The 23,997-nt window shown below is 33.7% G+C and overlaps 2 protein-coding genes across 2 annotated transcripts; one reads left to right on the top strand and one right to left on the bottom strand.

The window, feature by feature from the left end:
• The first annotated feature begins 1,124 nt into the window (after positions 1–1,124).
• On the top strand, positions 1,125–10,740 carry LOC129286988 (cysteine-rich receptor-like protein kinase 10). Its single transcript, XM_054923105.1, has 7 exons — positions 1,125–2,025; positions 8,707–8,841; positions 8,966–9,087; positions 9,188–9,398; positions 9,509–9,746; positions 9,865–10,015; positions 10,262–10,740. The coding sequence occupies exons 1-7, from the start codon at positions 1,146–1,148 to the stop codon at positions 10,574–10,576; spliced, it is 2,052 nt and encodes a 683-aa protein (XP_054779080.1). The 5' UTR covers positions 1,125–1,145; the 3' UTR covers positions 10,577–10,740.
• LOC129286987 (uncharacterized) lies at positions 5,447–6,972 on the bottom strand. The gene is made up of 2 exons (XM_054923103.1): positions 6,513–6,972; positions 5,447–5,647 (listed from the first exon to the last, which is right to left on the bottom strand). Exons 1-2 carry the CDS (start codon positions 6,756–6,758, stop codon positions 5,534–5,536), a joined length of 360 nt encoding a protein of 119 aa, XP_054779078.1. The 5' UTR covers positions 6,759–6,972; the 3' UTR covers positions 5,447–5,533.
• Positions 10,741–23,997: the final 13,257 nt, after the last annotated feature.

Raw genomic sequence — 23,997 nt, 5'->3', positions numbered from 1 at the left:
ATTTCCTCGCGAACCCGCATTTCTTGTACGTGGTAGGATGGAGCCAAATTGGAGTCATCGATCTGCCAACAATTCCATTCCATCTTCTATCAATGAAATGTCTATAACTAGATCTTTTCCTCGTTTGTATGAAGCTTTATACTTTGGAATATAATCGTCGTCATATTTCCTTATCTATTTCTTTCTACTTTTTGGAACATGATATTTGAATCATCATAATCTCGGTTTAGATACTATCAGATCAGCCACAATACAACTAACTTCTGTGTTGACCGCAAAATTAGTTGAAGCGGGGTTTGGTGAGTTTTGCAAATTACCCAACGTCATCAATTTTGAATTTTAGAAAATGGAAGAACTTAAAGAATCAATATTCCGTTTGGCCAAAGAGACGCAATATTCTGGGTCAATTTTCAAGTGCTGGATTCATACCACAAAACTGTGGCCTAATTAATTCTCTTCTTGCACACACAAATTATTACATATTATTATAAGATATGTCATTCATGCATATTCTAATCAGAGAGAATTCAATGTGTGTGAGCGATGACAGAGAATGTGTATTTATTAAAAGTTAAGAAAATATTGAAAAAATTAATCATTTGATCATTATAGTTTTGACTTAATTGTAACTGAATTTTTAAATTTTGACTCATTGTAAGTCAGTTCTTAAAGTTTTAGTTTAGTTATAAATCAGTCATTGAATTTTACCTCTTGCAATTTAATCCTTGAAATTTTAATTTCTTAAATATTGATTTCTATATTTTAAAAATTAAAATTATAAAGATTAAAAATATTTTAAAGTTTATTAATAATAAACTTTAAAATATTTTTAATCTTTATAATTTTAATTTTTAAAATATAAGGACCAATATTTAAGAGGTTAAAACTATAGGGTTTAAATCGTTAGAGGCAAAGTTCAAAGATTAATTTACAATCGAGTCAAAACTTTAAGAATTGAGTTATAATGAGTCAAAATTTAGAGATTGAGTTACAATTCAGTTAAAATTAGAAGATTTAAATGATGAATTTTTTTAAAAATATTTTATTTAACTTAGGATATTATTGTCAACCACTGTGCATGTCCTGACTCTGAATATGAAGGCCAACTTCTCACCTTGATGTCAGTTATTCATCAAACTAAGAATATGCCTTACCTCCACTTCACATTCCATCTCTTTCTCAGCTTCCTTCCATATTCCGCCGCAGCGATGGCTGAAGCACATGACGGTGTTTATTTTCACACTAAAGAGCCTCCCGTTTATCTCTACCACTTCTGCTCAACCAACAAAAACTTCACTCCCAATAGTTCCTACCATTTCAACCTCAACACTGTCCTTTCCTCTTTATCTTCTCACGCCACCGGCGCCGCTGAATTCTACAACACCACAGTCAACGGAGGAGACGGAATCGCCACTGAGGCAATCTATGGCCTCTTCCTGTGTCGCGGCGACATCACACGTCAGATGTGCAAAAAATGCCTCGAATTGGCGATCCAGAGAATTGCGTCGCGCTGTTTCTACTCTAAAGAGGCCATCGTTTGGTATCACGAGTGCTTAGTTCGGTATTCGAATCGTTCCATCTTCTCCGCCTTGGAGGAATGGCCGAGGCTTAAGCTCGTGAATATCAGTACGATTCCAAAATCACCAGAGCAACGCAGCGTCGGGTGGGTGTTGGCAAACACGTTGAACGAGGCTCTGGCAGAGGCGACGGATGGTGTGGAGGCAGGCGAGAAGAAATTTGCGACGAGGACGGGAAAATCGGGGAATCAAAGGGTGTACGCTCTGGTGCAGTGCTCGCCGGATCTGAGGAGCGGAGATTGCCGGAGATGTCTGAGGGATATGATGGGAGATATTTCGTTGTGTTGCCTTGGAAGAGAGAGCGGGATGGTTCTGTATCCTAGCTGCAGTCTCATGTTTGGATCGCGACTCTTTTACAGAGAAGTTGAAGTCGTGCGCCGTCGTCCTGCTCGTGTTCCACCTGACTCTGTTCCGATTGATGGTGGCCAAGGAGACCCAACGCGGGAAGGTAAAGTTTCTAATTTAGTTAGTAATTATCCCATTTTTTGACAACAATCTTTCAAATTGCAACTCATGTTTCAAAATCAACCAGAAACATTGGAAAATTTCAAAATCTGTTTAATCCGTTCATTTAGTTACATGAGTTTAATATTAATCTACTGAAATTTGACGTTTATTATATAATATTTGTAAATGATCTTATAAAATTTAACGAGGAATTTTGATTTTTTTTTTCAGCTTTCACATATAAGTTATAAAAGATCAGTTGCAAATTTTTATAGACCATATTTGTCAAATTGAAATTATTGGAGCATCACATTGGCTCTTTATAGTTCAAGAAACTGTGATTTTTTTTTTTTGGAATTTTAGAATCATTCTGTCCGAAACTAAAATTGAATTATGTTTTTTTTTAATCTTAACATGTCATTTTTCCATAACCCGGGAATGGAGGAGCATCGGCTCCCTATCAAATATCACAAGGGGAATTTCCTTCTTGAGATCACTTTTAAAAACCATAATTATTGGCAAAGATTTTTTTTATTGACCTCTAGTAATTTTTTATTCAAAATTTTGTTATTTCCAATTAAAAAACAGCCATTTTCAAGTCAACATCTTTAAACTACAGCCATTTTCCTAGATAAAAGAATCTTGTGACCAACGACTATACCAATATATAGTTATATATTTTTTGACCAGTCTCAATAGTTTTATACTTACATATACATAATACATAGGATGGGAATGACGAATGAGGGAGACAGACGGATAAAAGAATCTGAACCATTTTTAAAAAAAAAGAAAAAAGAAAAAACCTATGACCAACTACCAAGCGAGCAGATGGGTTGATCGGATCAACTTGATCCTTTAAAGTTTAGAGCAAATAACATATTTTGCATAATGATTTGAAATATCATTGCTTGTTTTATATTGTGTAAAGGTTTTTATTTTATATTTTGAGACTTTGACAAGTAACTTTTGTTTGCTTATGACGGCATAAATTTAATGGTTGAAGGAGAGTTTCGAGGGATCAGGGTTACTCCGGTGTATCTATATCTATCGATTGTTCAAATGAAATGTACTGCAGAGGAGTAGATTTGTTACAAATAAATTTTTTTTAAAAAAATTAAAAACAGCATGGATGCTTTAGCTGTGTTTGAGCAATTATAGAGGGCAGCCATGGTAAAGAATCAAATCCTATGGCCAAAAATAAAATACATAACCAAATCCTTGGGTTGAGATTTTAAGTTTGAGTATTTAAGCTCATTGTTGGGATTTTTGCCTATTTGATTTAATTATTTGTTGCAATTTTCTGCCATGTCATTAATATTTTTTTAAAAAAAAAACTTTGTGCTGGGTCGAACAAGACAATTGTTTAATCCTATTGCTTGGTCAAAATCAGCCGTTCGTCCCATGTTCAGCCAATGAGACAGTGGGATGGTCAAAAAACACGTGATTGCCCAAAAAAAAAAAAACAACGGAGAAAAGAAACAAATGAGACAATAATGTATGGAGTTCAATTCACTTGCATCATGACCTATTTAATTGTTTTATTTTTTTAATGCAAGAAAATTAATTATTGATGTAATTACTTGAAATTAAGTTATTATTAAAAAAATTTAATAAATCCTAAATAAAGAATTTCCTATAAATAAATCTTGACAATATATTGAAATATTCTCAAGTCTTTTTAAATTTAGTTGTAATTATTTCTAACACATGCAAAAAAAAAAAATCCAAATTAAATGCCCTTTAACAGTTGACCAGTGGCTAGCTGGTCAAAGAAAATAACATTTTTATTTTATTAGTTTTTTATTGAAATATTATTGATGACATATGACCATATGAGGATAGAATAGAATACATTCCATTCATGGTACATTACTTATAGCTTTTTTTTTCCTTGAAAATGATATTTGGCATATATATTCATATGATATTTATTCAAAATATGCATGTATAATGTGATTATTTTTATACACTGTAAATGTGATTTTTAAACAAGGCATAATATTATAATGTGATTTTTAAACCAGTTCGATCGTCGCCTGCAGAGTAAAATTGTTTGGTTCAACCAATTGAACCAAATTTGCCTTTGGACCGAATTAAACTAGGCTATTTTCATAAGACCGGATTTAACCTAGAACTCGAGGGCGGGTTAGATTCACGATTTCTCTTCTCTAATATCTAATTGCCTTCTGTCTTTTCTTCTTTAATCTCTAATCTCTCCTCCATAGCCCACACTTAATCTCTTACTTCTCCTCCAACCTCTACCTTTAGCTCTAGCAGTCAAGGAATCTAACCTTTGGTGTTAAGATTCCAAGCACCATTGACAAATTAATATTTATTTATATATTTGTGTACATAAATATTATATTTATTTAATTTTTATGTCATTAGTTCAACTGTCAGTTTAATTAATTGAATCATGAAAACCACAATGTATTGCTCTTTCTGATTCGATGTCCGGTAAAGCATTGCTTTATCGCTATTAACTAGAATTAGAGCACAAATGAGGGTTCTAGAATGGGCATAATTATGGTCTGTCTGGTAACATGGAATTGAAGCTTGGGAAATGGAATTGGCAAAGGAAGTAAAGAATTAGCCCATTCGGTATGATACAATCCAATTTCAAGTGAAACCCAATTCTATCAAAAATAATGGAACCAACTTCCTTGCCTACCCTGATGGAACTGGAGCACTTTCAATCAGTGGTGGAGGGAGAGGGACCAACAAGGCCATGACCCTTCAATTTTTTAAATTTTTTTTATATTATATAGGTGTTATATACTTTCAGCCCTCACTACTACAAAATAAGTTTACAGGAGCGCTTTTTTTTTTACTTTAGGGAGCGCTTTTGAAGCGCTCTCGTATCGAGCGCTCCGAAATGTATAGGAGCGCTTAAAAAAAGCGCTCCTGTATATACGCTATACGGGAGCGCTTTTCGAAAAGCGCTCCTGTAAGGGAGCTACATACGGGAGCGCTCTCTACAAGAGCGCTCCCGTATGCAACCATACCGGAGCGCTTTTATAAAGAGCGCTCCCGTATGAACCATATAGGAGCGCTCTCTGGAAGAGCGCTCCTGTATGTTACTTTACAGGAGCACTTTTCAAATGAGCGCTCCCGTATATTACTTTAATTTTTTTTAAATCAGATTTTTTGAAATTTCTCCTTTTACGTCTCTTTAATAATGACAAATCATAATATCAAAAACTAATTTAAAAATAATATTAACATAAAAATTTATATACAAGAAAAGAATTTGAAACTGATACAAAAATTTTAATTTCCTAACTAACCTAGTTTAATTTCTAACAAGCCTAACAAATGAAACTATTGTTATTTTTCTAACATTGAAATCTAACTTCCTATCACAAACAGTCAATAATATATTCTGACAACTCTTCAACTAAATCTTCTATTTGCTCCATAGTAAAATACGAACATCTTACTCCAACAAAATACTACACAAGATATGAAAGCAATATATAAGGAATTAACATTATATCAACTTAATTTTAAAGTTTTTGACTTACATTTTCAGGAATGATCAACTCTTGTTGTGTGATTACTTCTCTCATAAACTTCATAACATAGTATCCACACTCCCAACCTTGTAATTGTGTAGGTACCTATAAAACAATAAAAGATGTCATTATCAAAATATGGTGAAAATAAATTCTAACTTAATTTAAAATACTTCAGCGATGAAGTTATATATATGAATCATTTCATCAAGACGGTCAACATCATATGTCCCACTATCACGATCAAATGTTGAGTAGCTCGCACTATCCTTCCAATCATTTGCATCATTCCTTGTCTCCCCATGCATGGTTCAACAAGTATAAGTTGGATCAATCCCATTACAGATTAAATGATCTTTCAATTTTATTGGCTTTACTCTTTTTCCATAGCAACATTTCAAACAAGGACATATGACTCCAAGGGGGTCTTGATCACAACAAAATGCAAATTCAATGAATTCATCCACACCATCCCAATATTCTCTAGATAGTTGATTAGCCGACATCCACTTATGATCCATATCACTAATATGATTATCAAAATTCAATAAACAAAAGACTTAGATTTCTATAAAAAAAATTCAACAACATCTTCCTTAAAAGAAGAACCTCCCAAATGATCAAACAATCAAATTACACAACACAATACATTTAAACTCAAAAAATTAATTCATCCAAATAAAAATTTAGTAGCATAATGCATCTAAATTCTGTCAATCAATTGTAATTTAATTAATAACAATAATCTCCCTTAAAAGTATATTTCATAAATAAAATAAAAATGTTCAAGTAGTTTCCTCAACTTTAATCTAATTATCAACTACAAATATTCCATAATTCTAATATAAATAATTCCAATTCATATATTATCTATAATATTGATTATTAAAAAAATATATGTAAAATTTATTCTCAAATATATATAAATATATCAATATATTACATTATAAATTAATTATTAAAAAAATACCTTCACAGTGTAGTCTTCACGGCAGAAAACGGAAGTCTTCACGGCAGTAGCGGAGGTCTTTGCAGCGTTGCTTCCTCGACTGTACAGCAATGACACACGGCTACAACGGAGGTCTTCACGGTGTCGCTTCCTCCGGTGTACAGCAGCCGCACAAATCTGGAATAGCAATGTAGATCTAGAATAGTGATGCAGGAGATGGCGGTGACGGCGATGGCAGCGCAAAAACAGAGACAGATGGCGCGACATGACACAGAAATGAACAAACAGCGATGAACACTAATCTGGAACAATGAACAGCAGCAGACGATGATTTGGAACAACGAACAGTGGCGAACGACGATCTGGAACAGTGAACAGCGACGGAAGATAGACTGATACAGCGATGATCTAGAACTCGTTGGGAACGCACAACCTCAGCAAATGAGAGAGAGGTTTGAAAGAAACTCATAAATAGGGAAAAGAAAACTGACAGGAGGCAGAGATATAAAAGACCACCTCTTCCGAAGCGCTCATGATTGAGCGCTCCGGAAGAGGTGGTCTTCCGGAGCGCTCTTCAAAGAGCGCTCCGGAAGATCTCTCTTTCAGAGTGCTCTTTGACGAGTGCTCCAGAAGAACAATTCTTTCGAAAGAGTTGATCTTCCGGAGCGCTCTTTGAAGAGCGCTCCGGAAGATAGTCTTCCGGAGCGCTTAACTACGAGCGCTCCCGAAGGTCTTTTTAAATTTTTTATAATATTTTATTTATATTAATTAGGAGCATTATCTTATTGAAAAGCCCTGACATACAGGAGCGCTTTTCTAAAAAAGCGCTCCGATAAATTCCGCATTTACATTTTAGAGCGCTTTTTAAAGAAGCGCTCCTAAATACCCGCTCCTAAAGATATATTCTGTAATAGTGCCTCCTAAAATTTATAAAAATTTTATAGTATATATTTTTTTTTAATCATGACCTTTTATTTTTAAATCCTGACTCCGCCTCTACTTCCAGAGAACTACCATTTTTATGACCATTATATCCATTATAATTTAATGTATTGACAACCATGCCTTTCTCATTTTTCAGTCCAATCCATTCATTTCTCCTTCGTTGTCTCTTCTTTCCTTTCTCAGTGTCCACCTCCGCCATCACCACCTCCGCCATCACCTCCTCCTTCATCTCCTTCTCCTTCCCTATTCCATGCTACTCACTAACCCCCCCCAGTGGCGATGATTCTCTAGCAATAGAGCTTCTTCAATCTCAACCCTCCTTCGATCTACTTCTTTGATCTCGAATTAGAAGAAAAGGGATGGGAGGAGGAAAAACGTACAATGGGGGCGGCGGGTGTCGACGAGAAGGGTGGAAGGAGAAAAGTATGGCGGAGGACGACTGCATCTCTGAGGGATGTGGTTGAGAGATCTCTATCTTAAAGAAAGTCTAGACTCGGTCAAATCCAAGCTAAGGCAAATAAAAAAAAATAAAAATTATCTTTTTCTGGGAAGATTTTTGTTCGAATAGCGATAATTGCAAAGGAAAGCATCTAGATTCTTTTGTTTCTTTCAAATATACTTTTCGTTAGTTACCATTCCAAGCACTAGTGATGATTATTTTTTAGTCTACCCCATTTTCTGGTCTTTGATCTCCTTTTACTTAATTTCTGGACAATTTCCGGCAGTGGTAGGTGGTCAGATGAAGGTGTTAGACGGCGATTCTAACATCCAGTGGACAGGACGATGCTGGTGCTCCGAAATTTTTTTCCCTTAAATTTAAGGGGTATTTTAGTATTTTCAAAATAAAAAAATTATATCAAATAAAATTTATATCTCATTCCATCATGGTACCAAACATATATACTTTTAAATCTCAGTTCTGCTTCCACTTCCAATTTTATTGAAAACAATTCCTTGTACCGAACGAGGCATTAAGAATGACATCAACTTAGAAAGTTATCTTTGAACATCTTTATATTTTTATAAACAAAAATACTTATTTAGTCCTAGTTACTAACAGATCTCTTTATAAAATAGGGATCAACTGAGTGCATGTTTAATATCAATTATAGAGTATGGCATTGGAAATTAAGAACCAATTTATGATATGAGGACGTGAAAGCTGATCCATAAGCAACTCATAGAGAGATTAATTATAGGCCATAACTTTTATCAAATATTTACAAATTAATATATTTAGTTACGCATTTGCACACTTACTGCTGAGTAGGAGCGAGGACAGTCAGACCACGGATCATTATCATGGTGGTCATCCCAGTTGTTCTCACAGTCCTGCTGTTCTATTTTGTCATCTATTCGCTAAGAAGAAAAGCAAGGAAGAGATATGCGATTCTCAAAGAAAACTGTACGTAATGTGAATAAAATAACCAGTATTCTCTTCATGTTTTTCAATTATATATGCTTATCATTAAGATGCTTATTTTGAAAAATATGTGTACACACACACACACACACACACACTGGTTTAGTTGGAACTGAATGTACTACTTTGGAGTCACTACAATTCGATTTTGCCACAATTGAAGCAACAACAAATAGGTTTTCAATTCGCAACAGGATAGGCCGAGGAGGATTTGGGGAAGTTTACAAGGTGAGAAATAATTGACTTGATATGTATATATTTATTGCAAACGATAACTTTTTTTAACAAGTAATGTGATATGTACCTTGTTGTAAATTTATGGTCATAGGGTACTCTATCTAATGGACAAGAGATAGCTGTGAAGAGACTTTCTGCAAGCTCTGCGCAAGGCATGATGGAATTTAAGAATGAGATTTTACTGATAGCTAATCTTCAACATAGAAACCTAGTGAGACTGTTGGGATTTTGCTTACAAGAGCATGAGAAGATACTTGTTTACGAATTCATACCCAATAAGAGCCTTGACTACTTTTTGTTTGGTCTGTCATTCGCTCTTTACTCTTGAAGATATTTCTTTATCCAGTACTAACTTTAATTGAAGTTTAACATTTATTTTGTCATCTACTTGTTGATATGTGAAAATTTACAGATTCCCAAAAGAAAAAGCTATTAAATTGGTCTAAGCGCTTTAAAATCATCAAAGGAGTTGGTCGGGCAATTCTTTATCTTCATGAACATTCACGCCTTAAAATTATACATCGTGATCTCAAACCTAGCAATATATTATTGGATGAAAACATGAATCCCAAACTTTCTGATTTTGGGATGGCAAGAATGGTGGCAATAGATCAAGAGCAAGAATGTACAAGAAGAATAGTAGGGACATAGTAAGTCATTCGAATGTTTATATTTCCCCCCCTTGTTTCTCCTTAGTGCAGACGTCTAAAATATTTTGGCTTTATTTTGTTAGGATATATATATTGATTTTGTTGCTTATGCATGCAGCGGTTATATGCCTCCTGAGTATGTAAATTTTGGAAAATATTCAGAGAAATCAGATATTTTTAGTTTTGGAGTCATGATCCTTGAGATTATATGTGGAAGGAAAAATTCTAGATCTTATGAATTGCCTAACATGGATGGCCTTCTGACTTATATGAGTACTATCACTAATACTAGTTTGCTACCTTTAATGACCGTTAAGAACATGTCATGAGTTAAAATAGGCAAGTTTAATGTTTGTCAAATTTCAATAAATACTGATATAAATATGCTGAAACTATTGAGAACGCCGCTATGTCTATTATTGATCGTTATATCATTACTGATGCATAGAAACTTATAATTAAGATGAAATCGCAAATCATGACACATATATATGATACTCTGAATATTTTTGCAGGCTTGGAAGCAATGGAAGTGTGAGACACCAATGGAAATAATGGATCCGAATTTGAAAGAATCTTGCTGTGAAACCGAAGTGATTAAGTGCATCCAGATTGGGTTACTGTGTGTTCAAGAGAAAGCAGAGGACAGGCCTCCAATGTCAAGAGTTGTTTCTTATTTAAGCGATCTTTCAGTAGAATTACCATTTCCTCGCGAACCCGCATTTTTTGAACTTGGTAGGACGGAGCCAGATTCGGGTCATCGATCTGCCAACAATTCCATTCCATCTTCTATCAATGAAATGTCTATAACTAGATCCTTTCCTCGTTAGTATATGAAGTTTTAATTTACAGTTTGAAATTATTTTCAAATTTCCTTATTGTTGCACGGAATATATTTCTTTTTCCCTCTTTGGAACATGTGTGATTTCAATCATTTTTACCCTTATTGTTAAGGGCAAACATGGAATTGTATGTCATATTTTAATGAGGTTAAGGAGAAAATTACTTTTCTTAAGAAAGGTGAAATAGTTAGAAATGTTCAATTACATATAGGACCGAAAACTTTTTGCACTTAAATCAAAGATGATTATATGTTCAAGAAAATCCAGCAGCAATGCCTTCCATTGCCACAATTGTTTCATATCTTAGTAATGATCCAATTACATTGTCATTGCCACGTGAACCCGCATTCTTTTTGCATGGTCCAAGTTGGATGGAGACCAACATTTGGAGTAATGAGTCAAGTTCAGATCAACATAATCTTGAAGAATATAGGGACAACTCTAAACCTTAGATATTCCAATCATCTTCCAGGAGTCAAGGTCTTAAATGAAACAATGAGTAGCATTAAAGATAAAGAAACAGTAAAGGTGAAAAGTGTGTTTAGAAACAAAAATCAAATGATAGTCATTTTGAGGAATAAACAAAACATTAATAAAATAAAAATTAAAGGAAAGATAAATGGTTTCAGAATGATAGACCTGAATAATAAAATCATCAAGTAACAGAATAAAAATAGAAAAAATAGAAACTAACTTAAAAAAATGATCAACAGAAGAACATATATGATCGGCCATGCCACTATCAATGATCAAGGCAAACGAAAGGCGTTTACAAGAAAGTAAGTGAGATATACCTAGTGTCAAAGATGCATTGAGAGAAGGAGTGGAAGGAGAGATAATCACAAGATTAACTTTTGCTGAGGGAGTTGGTGAAGCAACAAATGCAACAGTCTACATGAGAGTGAGAAGCCTATTATATTGATCCTGAGTAAACAATAAAGAGGCATAAGATAAGGACTAAGCAATTCCTTCAACAGGAGAGTAGCCGTAATGTTGGAAGGCGAAACCATGATTTTGGGAGCCTTATCAATTTCGATATGAGATATATTTATATGAAAAAAAAGATCTATCAAAGAATAAAATAAAGATTTATCAAAGAATAAAATAATAATAGAAAACAAAATAGTTATAACCAAATTAATTATAACTGCCCTAACTATGTTGAATAATATATACAATTAAAAATCTAATATTGTCCTATGTTAATACTATACGTTTAGAGTTAATTCCAACATATTTGAATCTCAATCTCCCCTCCCCAATCAAACACGTATGGCAACGCAAGGGATGAAATTGGAACTTCAATCATTAAATCACACACTCACGCGCACAGGATCAACAAGAAGAGTTTGAAGCTTCTCACCTTAATTATTAATGATCAAGAAGGGAAGGAAAAGGAAGAAGTCGATGAAACAAGGGAGAAGGGAACTTGTGATTCAAGCTTTCAATAACGGCGAACCACTCCTCATTCACTCTTCGGTGACATACATATAGAACAGAGAGAGAAAGGACCCAAATGCACCACACAACACGAACACAACGGCAACCTTGTACTTATGAAGAAGAAGTCGTCAGATAAACAAAGAAGAATAGGGGAGGAAGAATGAAACGTTTCAAGTGCACCCACAGTGACCAGGGTCATTGCGTTGGTGGAGGGAGGACAAAGACGGAGAAGGAAGAAGATGAGAGATGCAAAGGATTTAGGGTTCAAAGTTTCCGGCTCCTTTTAAGAAAGAATCCTAGAGAAAGTGAAATAAAAAAATCTAATTCTATAATAGTTTTTTAAATAGAGGGTGATTTGGTAACTTCACCGAATATTGGTAATGGCAGGATTCAAACCAAGAAGGAAACCGGTTCATGGGTTATTAGCACAATCTCCACTAAAGTAACTTTCTAGATTGCTAAATTTATTCCAAAATTAATAAAAATATATTTAAAAACTTTATCATAGATTTTAATTTTACTTAAAATTTCTGAGTTATTACATTCTCAAAATGGTGAAATATTAAGAGGAATGCTTCATTTTCATGAATATTTTCATCTTAAAATTATACGTCATGATTTGAAACCAAGTAATATTTTATTAGATGATAAAATGAGTTCTAAAACTTTAGATTTTGGACTGGCTAAAATGGATGGTAGCTATATATCAATGCAAATAAGGATATAAATAGAATTGTTGGAATATAATAAGTTTTAAATTGACTTAGAAAAGTTTGCCTTTCAATTTATGAGTTTAAATTTCTAGATGTACTTATCAAATAAAATTTTATAATTGATATATTCTAGCGTTATACGTCTGAGTTTGTAATGTTTAAACAATTCTGAAACATCAGATGTTTTAAATTTTGGAGTTATAATTTTGAAAATTATTAGTAGAAAGAAGAAAAGTGGTCGTGATCAATCACAATATATGCTGATGGTCTCTTAAGTCATGTAAGTCTAACAAAGTATATTTCGTGTCAATATTTCTTATGCAATCATCCCATCCTTCAGATTCGAAGAAAAGATATTTTACCGATATTGTATAAGTTAATAAAAGAATTTAGATTCAAGAACTCGTATTAGAGATCGTATTTCTCTTGCAACAGGAAATCATTAGGACTTGTCTCCTTTTCAAAAATATATGGACAAAATTTTGAAGTAAACATTCTGAAAGAGAAAGTGGCAAAAGGAGAAAAGGAAAAGAAAAAAAAATTAAAGCACACAGAAGAAACTCACAGTCACACTTGTCTGTTTCACCCACACCTCACCCCTGTTTCTGTTGTTAGAGAAGCTGTTACGTAGTTGGTTAAATCATAAGCATTGCAACTAATTAAGTTATAATTCAGTTACTTATCAATTAGCACACGTGTACAATGACTGAGCTATGAGGATACAAGTACCTGTACAGAAAACAAGAGTGAAAGTAGAAAACATTTTGGCTCATCATCACTCACTGACCTAAAGCAGCGCAAGAAGCCCCTCACGATGGAGAGAAGGCTACGCTCTCACTAGGAAGAGATTTTTTTCTCCATGATACACATATGACAATCTAACCAACGTAAATTTTTAATTTGATCATTCAAGTGATGAATGACATGGAGCTAGGCGGCAATGAGTGTACTGAAGCAATTCCGAACCATTGTATGTTTGCTGTTAGCTGGTGGGGTCATTGGTGAGGCTGGTTTCTTAACGACTAGCTTTCAGTGTGCCTCTTTTTTTTTTCCTTGAGGACGATCAAGTAATCAATAAATGATTGAGAAAGTAGGCAAAAGGACATTCATAGATGACAGATTGTAGTAAGTGACTTATGAGCTGGGAATCTCCGTTCCTACTGGGCCATCATAGTGCTGTCAAAACTGATTAAGAACATATCCGAGTGTCGGAGCTTTTAGTTATAGATTATTTGATTTTGCAGTGAGGTGGAGTCCAATTTGATGGCTGCAGTACAGTGAATGGTATCGTAGCAGCTGGATGATAGTAGTCGGGTAGCCTTTGTTAACTGATCTTTGAAATTTCTTCAACTTATTTTCAAGATAGGGGCATGACCACGTAAGACGTAACCAACAAAACCCCATTGCTTTTTTCCCCACTCAAATGGATGTAAAGCAATGATAGTTGAAATTTATGTTGCTAATAAGTAGGATAAATGGCAAATATAAATGTGAGACACTACTACAGAATATATCTTTAAGAGCAGATATTTAGGAGCGCTTTTTAAATAAGCGCTCTAAAATGTGAATGCAGAATTTACCGAAGCACTTTTTTAAATAAGCGCTCCTGTATGTCAGGCTTCTCAATAAGATAACGCTCTTAATTAATATAAATAAAATATTATAAAAAATTTAAAAATACCTTCGGGAGCGCTCGTACTTAAACGCTCCGAAAGATACTGTTTAGAGCGCTCATTCACGAGCACTTCGGAAGAGTGCTTGCGGCCTTTATTTATCTCCCGTCAGTTTTTTTTTTCTCCATTAAGTTTCTTTCAAACCTCTCTCTCTTTTGCTGAGGCTGTGCGTTCCCAACGAGTTCCAGATCTTTGCTGTATCAGTCTATCATCACCGCTGTTTACTGTTTCTTTCAAGAGCGCTGTTCACTGTTCGCTGTTTGCCGCTCGTCCGTCTTTGTGTAGCGCATCTGTCTCTGTTTCTGCCCTGCCATCGCCGTCACTGGCATCTCCTTCGCCATCACCGGCATCTGTCCGCTGAGTGCTGTTCGCTGTTTGCTGTTTGCTGTTCCAGATCTGCATTGCTGTTGCAGATATGTGCCACTGCTGTACACCGGAGGAAGCGACGCCGTGAAGACCTCCATTGCCACCGTGCGTCACTGCTGTACAGCGGAGGAAGCGACGTTGCTGTTGCTGTGAAGACCGCCGTTTTCTGCCATGAAGAATACACTTTGAAGGTATTTTTTTAATAATTAATTTATATATATTTGAGAATAAATTTCATATATATTTTTTTAATAATCAATATTATAGATAATATATGAATTGAAGTTATTTATATTAGAATTATAGAGTATTTGTAGTTGATAATTTAGATTAAAGTTGAGGAAACTACTTGAACATTTTTATTTTATTTATGAAATATACTTTTAAGGGAGATTATTGTTATTAATTAAATTACAATTGATTGACAGAATTTACAATCCATTCTTCCCTGTGATTTATTATCTTGATTCATTAAGAGATAATGACTTTAAGAACTACAAATCTATGAGGATATTATTTAATTAGTAAGTTTTTAGTTCTATATTCTTTATATATGTTTATTATAACAATTAGTTTTTACTTAGTATGCTTAATCATTATATAATAGGACTGTAGCACGTTATCGAAGAGGTGAAGGTCTCCCTCCAAACACCAAAAGACCTGATCCTGTTGAGTTTTATTCATAGAAAAGAATAAAGATTTGTATTATTTTCTTAATAAAACAAGTTGGTATATATCTAAATGATTGTTTGATTGATATTTTATGTTTGTTATTCTGAATATGTTGTTCTGGATTGATGTAGAATTTTTGAAAAATTCTAGAACTTCCAAGCTATAGGGGAGACTCTACTGGATTTTCGATAGCAAATACTTATATCATATATATATATATATATATATATAACTTCATCATTGAAGTATTTTAAATTAAGTTAGAATTTATTTCTACCATATTTTGATAATGACATCTTTTATTGTTTTATAGGTATCTACACAATTATAAGGTTAGGAGTGTGGATACTATGTTATAAAGTTTATGAGAGAAGTAATCACATAACAAGAGTTGATCATTCCTGAAAATGTAAGTCAAAAGCTTTGAAATTAAGTTAGTATAATGTTAATTACTTATATATTGCTTTCATATCTTGTGTAGTATTTTGTTGGAGCAAGATATTCACATTTTAATATGAAGCAAATAGAAGATTTAGTTGAAAAGTGGTCAGAATATATTATTGATTATTTGTAATAGGAAGTTAGATTTCAATGTTAAAAAAATAACAATAGTTTCATTTGTTAGGCTTGTTAGAAATTAAACTAAGTTAGTTAGAAAATTGAAATTGTTATATCAGTTTCAAATTCTTTTCTTGTATATAAATTTTTATGTTGATATTATTTTTCAATTAGTTTTTGATATTATGATTTGCTATTGTTAAAGATAAATAAAAGGAGAAATTTCAAAAATCTGATTTTAAAAAAATAAAAGTAATATACGGGAGCGCTCATTTAAAGAGCACTCCTGTAAATTAACTTACGGGAGCGCTCTGATTAAGAGTGATATACAGGAGTGCTCTTCTATAGCGCTCCTATACGGCACATACCGGAGCGCTCTTTTAATGAGCGCTTCGGTATGGTGGCAGCATACAAAGAGCGCTTCGATATGGCAGCATACAAGAGCGCTCTTGTAGAGAGCGCTCCCGTAATGACGTGTGCCCTTATATACTGGAGCTCCATTACAGGAGCACTTTTCTGAAAGCGCTCTTGTATAGCGTACGTACAGGAGTGCTTATTTTAAGCGCTCCTGTACATTTCGGAGTACTCGATACGGGAGCGCTTTTGAAGTGCTCGATACGGTAAAAAAAAGCGCTCCTGTAAACTTATTTTGTAGTAGTGAGACTTATAAAATAAAATAGCAACCTAACCTTTTTTTAAGTATAGAAAATCAATGTTACATATCATGGAGCAATATAATTTTTTGTCCCTAAACTTTTTTTTTCAATTATTGATTGAGTTTTTAAATTCTGATTTAAAATAACTTAATATCCTTGTAGCGTATTAGAATTGTGTTGTTTCGAATTGAAAACTATAAAAAGACTAAATTGTTTTGAGTTACAAAACTACATGGACTAAGTTATTTTAAATCAAAGTTTAAAAATGGATAATTAAAAAAATGTTCAAGAACAAAAATTATGTTTATTTTTCTATTTCTAATTGACAACCCATGATTTTAGTTAGCCAGTAAATTTAGGATTTGAAATTGCAAATTCCAGTTGTGTAACTCCAAAGAACAAAATTGTGAAATTTTAGCACTTGGAATTGACTTTGATCAGTAAATTTGAGAGGAGTTAAGAATTTTCATGAGAGATTTGATTTCATCTGGGAGTCCTTTGTTTTTTTTTTTTTTGAAAAAAAAATTGGGTTTCGGTTTTTTAATCTGGGCCATTTTCGTTTTCGTCGTTTACTTTTTCAGTTGAGTTTCTTCGTATTCTTCAGCTTTATTCTTAGTTTCTTTTTTGTGTTTGCTTCTTCTTGTTATTTGGCCCAAGTTATTCGTTTTCTCTTGTTTGATGAGTAATTGACTTATTATTAAAAGCAACATGATTTTTTAATTTCATAGAAGATTGGGGCAATTACAGTACAACTATCTACTTGGATATTTGCAACTTATCTTTTAGTAAAGTTTTTTAGAACCTGACTATATATAATTAAATTGATCTTTTGGAACCTAACTACAATTCTCTTAAGAAATTATTTGTTTTAAACTTTTAATCCACCAAGTATTTTCAATCCTGAAAGCTGACGGTTGGATCTGGAAGTGAAGAATCATGGCCAATGAAGTGTCTATGACTATGAGTGAATTTTTCTCTCACTAGGGCAAGGCTTTTATTTATTATTTTCTTGTACACCAATGCCCTGTTTGGTATCTAGAAGATAGAGGCATTTAATTTCTAGCTAGTTTATTGAAAGAAAATTTTTTAATACATATTATAATCCTGATTTTACTAATCAATAATAAAATATATTTTTATTTGTTGGATTTGGGATATAATAAACAAATATTATTAAAGGATTTTTATTCCTATTGGAAAAAGCAATTATGGGTATTAACACTTGTGGGTCCAGAATTTTAAAGGAAGGAAGCGTGAGTGAAGACTAAATGTTGACAATAGGAAGGAGTGAGGCAAAATCACCTCGTGAGAACTAAAATTCACATACTCTGGCTAGGTTGGTCTTTGAGAAAGTTGAGTGAGTATAGTTTTGTGGGATCATATAGTGATATCACAAATCTGCATCAATGGCTGCCATGAATTGTAAAAGAAATGCGCTAAATTAAAGCGACGACGTATCAGGGAGCATCTTGTAATCTTGTTCTACCCAATGAGGCAGCTTTGCCCTTGGACCACAATCGCATTATGCGACAGCAGCACCGCTTCTAGGACCGCAAGGACCACTGGCACACAAACGCGACAACCACAGTAATTTTTCTTCGTTGACTTTTCCACATACACAGTCACAGACAAAGAATATGTAATTGCATCCTTCGGATTTTCTCATAAGTTTAGATGTTGCAGTAAGATATGGCAAACATGCAATAAGAGAATCTGATGAATTAATTATATGAATATGAAGACATATATTTTACTTCTTGCAATAAGAGAATCTTCGAAGGTAAGAACAGAAGTAATGACTCTATTCAAGCACAGATATAGCTTCTATGAAGTTAAACATGGTGAAACAAAAAACTTCATTTGGAAGCGTGAACCTAATAGGAAACACTGCGCATGCCTTCGACAAGAACAGTCTGGTGTGCTTCTCTTTCTAATTAGGTTCTTGTTAATGTAGATGGAGCTTTTCCTACTGTATTAAATAAGGAAGGTTGTGGAGGGGTAATCTGAACTCTAGACTTTACCTCGCTGGATTTATGCATGGAGATATAGGAATGGACAGCTTCAAGACTTAGCTTTGGGCTATTCTATTTGGTTTGAAAGAAGCTTGGAATTTGGGATACTGAAGACTAGTAGTGGAGAGTGACTCTCTTGGGGCAGTGCATTTGGCCCAATAGAACTGTAGCCCTCTCCATCAGCATATCGGGCTAATTGAAGAAATCCATTGAACTTTGTCAAGAGATTGGGATGGCATTATTCAGTATACAAACCAGAAGGAAAACAATGGTAGATCACTTCACAAAGTTCGCATTGAGTAGCTGGCCTAGGTTTCATAGGACTTTTACCCTGGCTTCTAATGTTTTAGACTTGCTACTTGTTGATTCCAATAATCTCAATCAGTCTTAGGCTAGTTGTGCTGTTTGCTATCAAAAAAAGAAAAACGAAATACTTACTACTATATATGGTATAAAAATTCTTGACAAGTTGTACTATTTACGTGTTATCAATAATATTACTTATTTCTTAAACTCAATACAACACATAGAACACACATTAATTCATGTTAAAAACTCTAGAGTTTGACTGCTAATTCTAATTTTTTTTCAAGAAATCAAGTAAAGAGGAGCATGCCTTGTAGTCGAATGAGCTGAAGAGGCATTTTTCCCAGGTAAATGAAAATGTTGTGTTTTGGCTTTTGAATGATATAACATGTTATCCAAAGATACATCTAGATAATCAATTTTGAGTGATGTATAGTTGTCCATTTTTTTACTTATAATACATGTCGTTTTAACCTACTAATGAATGTTCCATGTTATATTGATATTTTTTTTATTCGAATAATTAAGGAGCTATGTAATGGGGTCGGCTTCTCCCTTTTGAGCTATTCCTCCACCGCCTCTCCATTCAATTAAAACGATGTCATTTTACATGGAACTCAACCATTCACTTCATTGTTTAGACTTGGCCAATCAAGAAGGAATAGGGATGCTTGGATTGGATACTTCACTCTTCCCTTCTCTCCATTTCATCACGTGAAGGCTTTCCCTTTTCTCTTCGTCACCCTCTACCCCCATGCTGTTCAAGAGATCTTTATCGTTAGTATCGGCCCACATGCTTCTTCTTCAGTGGCGTCTTCATCAAGTTTGAGAGTGCTCCTCGCTAGTGAATGTTCAAGAGCTTCATCCATCCTACATTGTTATGTTTGTTATTAATGAATATTATTATTTAGACCTTTCTTCTACATTGTTCATTTTATCAGAATGACAAAACGTTCCGAGCTCATCTTGACTCCTAACAAGATGGGATAGCTTTTGAGATGGAACATGAGACAAAAATGTAGTCCTGATCATTTTTTTTAGAAGGGACATGGGATAAGAGTATCTTGATCCCATCCGATCCCATAAACAACCCTACCTATGGGGATCTATTTCTGTAATTTTGTCCAGAAAAACTGTATCTCAGTGCATTATAGACCTTCAGTGCTTTTGTAATTATTACGTCACGCTTCCTGCTCAAGACACGGCTTCAGGCCGTGTTCCTTTTTGTTTGCAAAAAAAGGAAAGATACCTTCGCAGGTCCTAATAACTTACCCCAATTTTAAATCAGGTCCTTGTACTTTTAGTTGTTTTGATTGGGCCCTTGTATTTTTCACAATTAATATAGTTAATCCTTTTCCATCTAACACTGTTTAAATCACTAACAAATCCATTAACTCTGTTGGTCTAAGGTAATTCGATGTCAGGTTGATTAATTTTTTTTACACCGTGAACTAACAACATGCGCTGGAGGAATCAAGCAGAATAGTCTTTGGGCCCATATTTGGAAACACTGTTGTGGAAGGGTTTCGGCAAAATTGCCGATTCTTAATTTAACTGAGCTCCATCTCTTATGGTACCTTGATGACCCCAAGAAAAGGAAGAACCACCGCGGCTTTATTGCCTTCGTCACAATGATCTCAACTGCACAACGCTCCTCACCAAAGGATTCCTCTCAGTTTTCAATGCCAGCATCACGACGGAGGTGGAAGACCGATGGAGTCTGCGATAATCCAAGGACCTATTGTTCCTCATCATGAATCGGCGAGAATCCACAAGTGGTGGAGTTGTTGGGTCGGGTCATGCAGATTGCAATATGGACATTGACTCGGATCTTCGACGATAGCATGGCAGTCTGCTTAGATCTTTCATGTCGCTAATCTTGGGAGGAGATCAGTTGGTGTCTTTGAAGAGCTTCTCACAGAAAACGATGTCGCCGACAGAGCACATATCAGAGTTGCTGGTGTCATTGAAGAATTCGAAGAAATCAAAGGCCTCTGATGATAACGAAGACTGACGACCGATCCACTTGGACAACGACATGTCGTCTAACTCTAAGCCTTTGCATTTTTTAGGAGAGCGCGAAGACAATTTTGCTTAATCGATGTTTCGTTCTCTTCCAGAGTACATGCTGTTAGTCCACGATGTAAGAATTTAATCTACTTGGCTAGCTTAGACTAACGGAGTTAATGGATTTGTTAGTGATTTAAACGATGTTAGATTGGAAAAGGATTAATCGTATTAACAGTGAAAAATACAAGGGCCCTATCAAAACAATTAAAATTGCAGAAATCTAATTTAAAATTGGGGTAAATTATAAGGGCCTGTAAAGGTAGTTTCCCAAAAAAATAAAAGAACCACAGCAGCAGGCTCGCTTTTCCTCGCATCCGTCTCTTTCTGTATTGAAATGGTCAGGTTCCCTGATCGGAAGTCCCATGGCAAATGGTCTATTTATTTTGTGAAAGGACCAAAAGGAAGAGATATTTTCTGGCTCTCTTGCCTTTGTGGTTACGTTTTGATTACTATTCCAATCAGTGGGCTCCACGGCTGGTATTCTATTACACTCCACTCCTTTCCGAGCACGGTTTCGAGCACCATACACCGTTTAGATTTTATGTTTATTAAAATAAAATTATAAATCTTAATAAATCTAATCTATTATTAATCTAAATAATACAAATTTATTTAAATAAATTAATTTAATATTAAATGTTTTTATTATTTTTATAAATTACTTATTCAAATATGCTATAGATAATTTAGATTTAAAATTTTGAAGTTGTAATTTTTAAAATTTTTTTAAATGCCAGTTTGAATATTATCTTTATTTTTATATTTTGATATTATATTTGCTAAACTAAAAATTTATAAAAATTCTAAAAAAATTTAATATTAAATTCAAATTGTTCAAAATTTATCTAGACAGTCAATTTATAAAAATTATAAAAAATTTAATAATAAATTAAATCACCTAAATTAAAGTAACATTGTTCACATTGGTAGTCAAATTTATTTATTAAAGTTTTATAATAAAAATAAAAAGATACAAAAATTTGGACAGTCCAAATACTCATGACGTGATGAGCGCCAAAGTCAAGGCCCTCCTTTCCTTTCAAAAATATCCGGGTCTGGTCAAGGTAGTTTTAATAGATTCAATAGTTGCCTCACTCTTACAATGAGATGCACCAACACCACTCTGAACATTACGTACGGTTTTTTGTTTTTGTTGCTGCTAAGATTAATCAAATTCAAAGGAGTACGATGTTGCCTTTCTCTATGAAAGGCATGATAAGGGTGAAACTGAAACTCTCTCTTGAACACCCCAACAAATTAAATCAACTTGCTCAGCACAAACTAAACTAACCTTATTTCACTCCAAGTTTGCCCAGCACACGATTCCTTTTGTTCTTACAACTTTGGCATCCTAGGCTATTTTGTTTTTTTCCTTTGATCCGGAGCACCCATTGTACTAATTAACTCCTTAGTGACATAGTCAAACTTCGTTCGTTCTTTAGCATACTCTTAATTTCTCGCTTAGCTTTGGTACTCTAATAAAATTGTGGTAAAAAACCTTAGAAACTCACACAATTGTTTAACCTATTACTCACTTCGAGGATTTTTTTTTTTCCTTTGGTATGCTTGGCAAATTCTCAATAGGCATAGTGCTCCGCATTTGAAGTCCAAAACCACGCCAACTGTTGCACTTTGCAAATGCACAGGTTGTGGCAAATAATAAAGTATAAGTAATAAAGTAACAAAATACATAGAGATTTGTTTTAAAAATGTGATTAAACAAAATACTTCGCAATTTTAATTAAGTGGAGTAAAACATAAGTTGAAAAAAAGATGATTTTAAAAATTATATTAGAACTAAAAAATAAAGAAAAATAAATGATTCTTAGACTTCAAGATTAAAATGAGACTTGTGATTATTTATCTCCCTCTTGCATCTCAAAATAATAAAATTATCTCCTCTGATAAATGTTTTTAATAAAAATAAGTGTTAACTTAGGGTTTTAAAAAAATACTTAAACGAGTTATCTTGAGTCATGAACAAGTGTTTAATTTAATTAATTCTTCAAACTTTTATTACAATCAATAAAACTTAATTTTAAACTCCAATCCTAATGTGGCTATGCAAAATTAGTAAATATATCTCTATCTTACCAATAAAACCATCCATTCATATTGTAAATTTCAATTTCTTGCACTATTTTATCCAAATTTTACACTCAAACTAGTCCTCTCAAGTGTCAGCCAAATGAACAAATTAACCAAAAAATAGTTTATTATTTAAAAGCATTAAGAGAATAAACACTTATATGCCATTAATCACAAAAAGAGATGAGAAAATTAGTATTACTTCATACAAAGAGTTCAAAATAATCCTAAAATTAAGTGTTGAGCTACTCATAATCATCCACAAGTTATAAATATATAAAATATTTGAATCCATATCTGATTTCAAAAGAGGAAAGGAAGAAGAAACAACAAAACAAAGAGAATGGAGTTCTAAATGTTCTCAAATCTTTGTTCCCTTGCTCAAAGCTGTTCCAACTCCAAAACGCTAGCTCACAAAACTCCCAACGGTGGATCAAAGTCTAAAGCCCACTCATTTTAAGTTAAGAAAAATGCAACATTTTTCTAATTGCAGCAAAAGTCATACTTTAGTGACAATTTTAGCTATTTTTCACACTTCTTCCAACTAATGAAACTAAGCATCTTTGCTTTTGATTCCTCCATTTAAAAGCCTTTCAAAAGCATCATTGAAAGTCCAGAATTACTTTAAATCAAATCTTAAATCAAAACAACAAAAATTTACCTCAAAAGTGACAAATTAATAAAGCTAAGTGTGCAGACCCAATATAAGGTATACATTTTCCTAATTTAAGCAATCAAAATGGATACAATTATGCCAAATATATTAGAAACCATGGAAAATGTGATGAAATGAAATAAAATATATAGCTTAACACCAACAGATGGATATAATAAATTATAAAATAAAATATT

Source organism: Prosopis cineraria, unplaced genomic scaffold (genome assembly GCF_029017545.1).
Source record: "Prosopis cineraria cultivar Desert tree isolate PC_DT_omini unplaced genomic scaffold, ASM2901754v1 PC11, whole genome shotgun sequence".
Taxonomy (NCBI): Eukaryota; Viridiplantae; Streptophyta; class Magnoliopsida; order Fabales; family Fabaceae; genus Prosopis; species Prosopis cineraria.
Note: the sequence above shows the minus strand (reverse complement) of the source record. Positions and strands in the feature narration are given on the sequence as shown.

Coding starts and splice junctions, on each gene's coding strand:
- LOC129286988 (XM_054923105.1), top strand. CDS start 1,146: ATGCCTTACCTCCACTTCACATTCCATCTCTTTCTCAGCTTCCTTCCA. Junction 9,399..9,508: donor CCTTGACTACTTTTTGTTTG/GTCTGTCATTCG, acceptor GAAAATTTACAG/ATTCCCAAAAGAAAAAGCTA. Junction 10,016..10,261: donor TGGATGGCCTTCTGACTTAT/ATGAGTACTATC, acceptor ATATTTTTGCAG/GCTTGGAAGCAATGGAAGTG.
- LOC129286987 (XM_054923103.1), bottom strand. CDS start 6,758: ATGTCGCGCCATCTGTCTCTGTTTTTGCGCTGCCATCGCCGTCACCGC. Junction 5,648..6,512: donor GTGAAGACTACACTGTGAAG/GTATTTTTTTAA, acceptor ATTGTTTTATAG/GTACCTACACAATTACAAGG.